Source organism: Trichinella spiralis (genome assembly GCF_000181795.1).
Source record: "Trichinella spiralis strain ISS 195 chromosome Unknown Scfld2, whole genome shotgun sequence".
In the NCBI taxonomy this organism is placed as follows: domain Eukaryota; kingdom Metazoa; phylum Nematoda; class Enoplea; order Trichinellida; family Trichinellidae; genus Trichinella; species Trichinella spiralis.
This window is the reverse complement of record NW_003526941.1, coordinates 6,859,729-6,865,564: the sequence shown is the minus strand read 5'-3', so window position 1 is coordinate 6,865,564 and position 5,836 is coordinate 6,859,729. Positions and strand designations below refer to the sequence as shown.

At 34.1% G+C, this 5,836-nt stretch overlaps 1 protein-coding gene across 1 annotated transcript; it reads left to right on the top strand.

The window, feature by feature from the left end:
• The first annotated feature begins 2,042 nt into the window (after nt 1-2,042).
• On the top strand, nt 2,043-3,880 carry Tsp_06140 (nuclear transcription factor Y subunit B). The gene is made up of 6 exons (XM_003380360.1): nt 2,043-2,187; nt 2,438-2,455; nt 3,162-3,227; nt 3,305-3,345; nt 3,658-3,741; nt 3,773-3,880. The coding sequence occupies exons 1-6, from the start codon at nt 2,043-2,045 to the stop codon at nt 3,878-3,880; spliced, it is 462 nt and encodes a 153-aa protein (XP_003380408.1).
• The last annotated feature ends 1,956 nt before the right edge of the window (nt 3,881-5,836 follow it).

Below are 5,836 nucleotides of genomic sequence, written 5' to 3'. Positions count from 1 at the left end.
TNNNCNNCAGTTANNTATTATNATTTGTTATNNNTNNTACTTTGNGANANAGTGAGGACAGTTNTGATTTAATATCATTATTACAGGTTTAAAGAATGGAACAAAGAAAATGTGAAACTTCATCTTTAGAAAGATTGAAAGTTACTTAAGTTTATTATCACATTCTATTATTTTTTCTCAAATTTCGCATAATCATTGACATTTGGTAAATTATATTTTCTATTGATTAACTTGTTAATTATTATAAAGCCTAGGCTTTCCGCGCTGAAGACGCGGGTGAGACTTAGTTGTTTTACCTGCCTCAGATGTGCGGGGAGTTTAGTGCTTTTTTCTTTTTTTCTTTTCAAAATGGTTGATCAAAGTCTGATTGAAATATTCACGAAATAATCAGTTCCTTTAAATTAATGAATGAATTTTGCTAAATATTGCGACATATTATTATGGTGCCAGTGCAGCCTCATTTACGTAAGACACTATTTTATACTGCTTTAATTTACGCCATAATATTGTTTTTGATAGATAGTGGCTTTGATCTGTAACGTGTTCAGGATTTTGTTGTTGTTCAGCAATTATTATAATCTTTGCTGTTGGCTCATTACATTGTTACTATACGTTTTCAAATCATACATGCATTTCTAGGTCAGCAGAATAACTTTATGCAAATGTTATGGTAAGCACTGCCGTTGGCATTCTGCTACGTGCACTTTGCGCAACTCAAATGCGGAAGCAATTTTCATTATACAAATTTCTGTTTATTTAGAGAACTGCACTATAGTATAAATGTCCGCTGCTGAAGGGCGGTCTAATTACTTACTGCGTTGCGTTATTCGGTCATTTTCATAGTTCAGTTCAACAAATACGTTGTGATTGTGAGACTATAAATATGAAGAAACCACGAACATCAGTTACAAAATGTATGACTCTACGTTTCCTTTACACGACATCCCTGACAGGTGTGCTGACAGGTATGAATTTTCATATTTTTACTATTTATCATAGAATGCTTTCCTTCCTTCTTATGGCACACTGCACTAAACATGCGCGCTTTTTAAGCTTTTCGTAGTTGTTTGATTATAGTCTTTTTGAATGGAAACTAGCGCGTTGTTCTTCAGTAATGATGGACAATTAATATTCCAGACTTTATTACGGCCAAGCCAATATATAATAGTACTAATGGTATTGCTATAATTTTCAATAGTCCTTAGAAATCCATTTGTAAAGTAGTACTTTGACATAGCAGTTGAACCACTCCCGCATTATCTTTACTCCCCACTGTAATGTTTATTGCTAAGGTAACATACTTGCCCAATTTAAAGGAGATGTTTGTCACCGGGAAACTGCAGTCGCACAATCGCACCCCTGAATGCATGTCACTGCTCAAATCGTGCACAAGATTATTTCAGCATGACATAGTAAAGCTGCTGTTAGCTAGAGAACACACTTTTGTACTACCACCCCTGTTACTTTCAGAATGGCAGTAACGTTCCCTTCATTTTTGAAATGACTCCTTAAAATTTCTACTATGTCATTGTTCCGCCAATAGCACTGACTTATACAGATGCACCTATTTTATGTCATTGAGAAAATAACTCAATGCCCATCAATGTTGTCAGTATTGATAAATGAAGCAACGCCCGAATATTACACGTGAAGATTGAGTGGAAGAACGCATATGACAACTTCCACCTCCTCCATCCCTCAACTTCTTACTCATTCCTTCCTGCTATGCTGTCCCGCCCTCCTTTCTTATGTAATGATCCCCATCATACTAAGTTGAACAGAGATCGCACTCAACTGAAAATGCTGCCCACCCCCTATTTCGAGCTGAATGAACAGCACTTAGCTGTTTTCATCTGATATAAATCTAATTTCTCATAATTGCTGTCGACTAGCAATATAACCAAATCCAGGTTACTCGTAATTCTTTTGTTTTATTCTTTTCATAAAATGCAATACAGAAATGTCACCCGCATAAGTTTCTTGAATTCATTGGAAATCGCTCAGTTACTGAATTTCTGCGATTAGGGTTTTTCTCACATTGTATGAAGCGCGCTGATGCAGTGTTCAACCAAATTTGCAGTCTTGCTATAAATAATCATAAGGCGCAAACGAACGTGGAGGTGAGCTGTAAAGCGGCATACACCCTGGGGCAGCCGCTTACCATCATTATGTCTACGCTGCACACATGTTTACTTCTGTGCTGAGATAAACTCATATTACAAAATTTCATGACAACTGTTTAATTTTCCATAAATCTGAAAAAGTATTTTATTTTCGCAACTATTTTCAGTAGGAGCTATTTAAAATTATCCATATAATTTTGATTAGAAGAAAATCATTGATAAAATATAAATTATTGAATCACCTTGTACTTTCAAGCAACTAAATTACACATCATGCATAAATGCGCAGTGATAGCATTTCCGTTTATTTTTAGTAATCTGCGATGCTTCAGGTTAATAATATTTCCTTTTAGGTAATTTTAGGGACAAAAATTTGCATAACATTGCCATATTAAGTAGTAATATGAAGTGTGTAAATAAAAACGTAATAAATTTCATCGTCTCGTTTCATAAGGTTGCTCATATTGTTGATTTTATTGCGCTATTTCTGAAGGAGAACTGAGTTGCTCTTCGTTAAGCAAAGTAAATAGTCATTTGCATAATTTATTTATTATACAATTGACCAAGCACATTGATTTTATTAGGTTATGCAGTTCACTGCAATGCTATCAATCTAGCACGTGGTCAACTATAAGTTCGCTCTTCAACACCATCCATGAATAAATGGTAAGTTGGTTTTGGTATTTTGGTGGTGGCATGCTATGCATGTGACTTTACATATATGGTGAATGGAAACTTGCGGGTGTCTTTCTAGTGTTATTATTGCTAAGTTTTAGATACATCAGATGCTGAAGACGAAGTAGTATCTATTTCTGTTTTTTATTTATAGATGATTGCATTAATATAATTCACTTTTAGAATTTGCATTATTTTATTTTCATATCAATGAATATAAAAAATCCTATCATGAGAACATGATTGCAGTATGCATCAATGTTATTTTCATCTGCTGTTGATTTGCAATCTTGTTTATTCCCGTAAAATTTCAATGATAGCCAGCAACCAGCTGCGCAAAATGATTATTTTCGAGATATTTAGATTGTAAGTTAGCAACGCCATCAGCAGCACGTCTGTTATTGTATTTGTACGTGCAACGTAATGTAAGTAATATTGTAGATTGGTTGTCTTTGATTTTAGTAAATTTGAAATTTGAATTTTACATTAGAAATATCGCTTTTTAGATGTACAAGGTAATACAACGCAATATCTGGAAAGAGTGTGGGTAAAAAATATTCTGTTTATATGACACTAATTACTTATTAAATAATTTCAACTTTTTTTATTTTTTTTGAATTGTCTTCATTGGTATATCATCAAGTACGTAATGCGACTTTATTTATTTCTGTTCTATATATTACGTTGCGTGCGCTTTATGTGAACTCAGGTTAGCGGTTGAAATGATACTTATGAGAAACAGCCATATTATAAAAAGTGATTGAAGCCGAATAACAGTGCATCACGATGATATTTGAATTTCATTCATTTTGTAATCCAATGTTTTATTTCGCTGTGTTATTTAGTATCTATTTTTTAGTTCGACTATTGCTCTGTTCATGTTTCTACCGTGATCAGTCATGTGTCTCAACAGTTCCGCTTTCTGGTTTTCTTCATCGTCACAGTAAGAAAGAATTTTATGCACTTTGTTATAGCAACGGGTTGTGTCAGGGCAGTGGAACTATTTCTATGAACTTGAATATCTTTCTCTAATGGTGGTTCGGGTTTCCCTCAGTGGATTGAAAAGATGTACAAATCTGTGAGTAATTGAGTATCTACAATCTGTTACTATTATTAATGTCTTCTAATTCCACTTATATCTGATCCTGTATGTTTCTTGTTATCGAATTAAATAGTGTACGTCAACATAATTGAAACGTTTTGGAATACCTGTTGCTCTTGCCGACATGGTATGTCACCTCTATCTCAATGCGTTCTAAATGTGCCATCACAAAAATAAGTACACATTTTGCCCATTATAGGAATAGGATTGCATCATCAACATCGAGCTCGTTCATACTGCTGCGTTGGTTTAGGTTGGCTTAATGGCGTTACTCAGTATTGGTCCAGAAATCTGTGTGGCTTCGCTTATCACAGGAGTACGGTATAATTAAATAATGATTGTAATAGTAGCATATATCGTGAATACAGTCGATTTGCACTGGTTTTCGGATACATCATACAAGTTTGGTATTGCGTGTTGCCATCAGTGCGTTTGGTGAGTATTTTTGTAGAGTATTATGTGAGTGGGTAAGTTTTAGTATTTTGTAAATAGAGATTTTGTTTTTTATTGATGAGTGATAGTGTTCACACCGCGGTGTTGCTTATCACATGCTTAAGATGTTTAATTGAAAATTTCAGCGCGTAACTGTTGAGATGCTTGCATCCTGAAAGACAAGTGTTGTATGACTAGCAAGTAGTTTTTCTAAAAATTTGTATACTTAGTAATTAAGGAACAACGATGCACTGTTATTTGTCTTCAATTAATTTTTTATAATATGGCTGTTTTATATCAATTTTGTTTAACATGCTTTTCTTTTCAGCACACTTGTTTTGCAAATATTTTCAGAATCAAATTAAGTTTAGATATAGATGAATGAAATTGCTGCATTCTTTGGTAACTATCCGTTATTGAACATGTTGTGATTTAACAAAGAATCGTAATCACGTCGATAAATACGTCATCACAAAGCACTACCACCAGTTGACGCTCAGTTTGACGACGTATGTACATTTTATTTTTAAATACTATGAAAGTTGTAAACTGTAAATTTTGTCGTTTTAGTTTTTCAGGTTTTTATAATTTTGCTTTACATAATTTTTTCATAATTGCTTTTTATAATTTTTTATAATTATTGTTTGGTACTATATTATTATTATTATTGTAGTAAATAGCTTAAAGTGTAAATCTAAGTCTAAAAAGACAAAGAAGCAGACTATGGGTAAGTATGAAGATAAATAGGTAAGTAGTCTAATAGTTAAGGGTAAGTCAGGTAAGAATAGGTGTGAAGGTAAGTACCGGATAGTTGAAGGTAAGTGGTATGAAGGTAAGTATAAGTGTGAAGGTAAGTACCGGATAGTTGAAGGTAAGTGGTATGAAGGTAAGTATAAGTGTGAAGGTAAGTACCGGATAGTTGAAGGTAAGTGGTATGAAGGTAAGTATAAGTGTGAAGGTAAGTACCGGATAGTTGAAGGTAAGTGGTATGAAGGTAAGTATAAGTGTGAAGGTAAGTACCGGATAGTTGAAGGTAAGTGGTATGAAGGTAAGTATAAGTGTGAAGGTAAGTACCGGATAGTTGAAGGTAAGTGGTATGAAGGTAAGTATAAGTGTGAAGGTAAGTACCGGATAGTTGAAGGTAAGTGGTATGAAGGTAAGTATAAGTGTGAAGGTAAGTACCGGATAGTTGAAGGTAAGTGGTATGAAGGTAAGTATAAGTGTGAAGGTAAGTACCGGATAGTTGAAGGTAAGTGGTATGAAGGTAAGTATAAGTGTGAAGGTAAGTACCGGATAGTTGAAGGTAAGTGGTATGAAGGTAAGTATAAGTGTGAAGGTAAGTACCGGATAGTTGAAGGTAAGTGGTATGAAGGTAAGTATAAGTGTGAAGGTAAGTACCGGATAGTTGAAGGTAAGTGGTATGAAGGTAAGTATAAGTGTGAAGGTAAGTACCGGATAGTTGAAGGTAAGTGGTATGAAGGTAAGTATAAGTGTGAAGGTAAGT

Coding starts and splice junctions, on each gene's coding strand:
- Tsp_06140 (XM_003380360.1), top strand. CDS start 2,043: ATGAAGCGCGCTGATGCAGTGTTCAACCAAATTTGCAGTCTTGCTATA. Junction 3,228..3,304: donor GTACGTGCAACGTAATGTAA/GTAATATTGTAG, acceptor ATCGCTTTTTAG/ATGTACAAGGTAATACAACG. Junction 3,346..3,657: donor AATATCTGGAAAGAGTGTGG/GTAAAAAATATT, acceptor TCTATTTTTTAG/TTCGACTATTGCTCTGTTCA.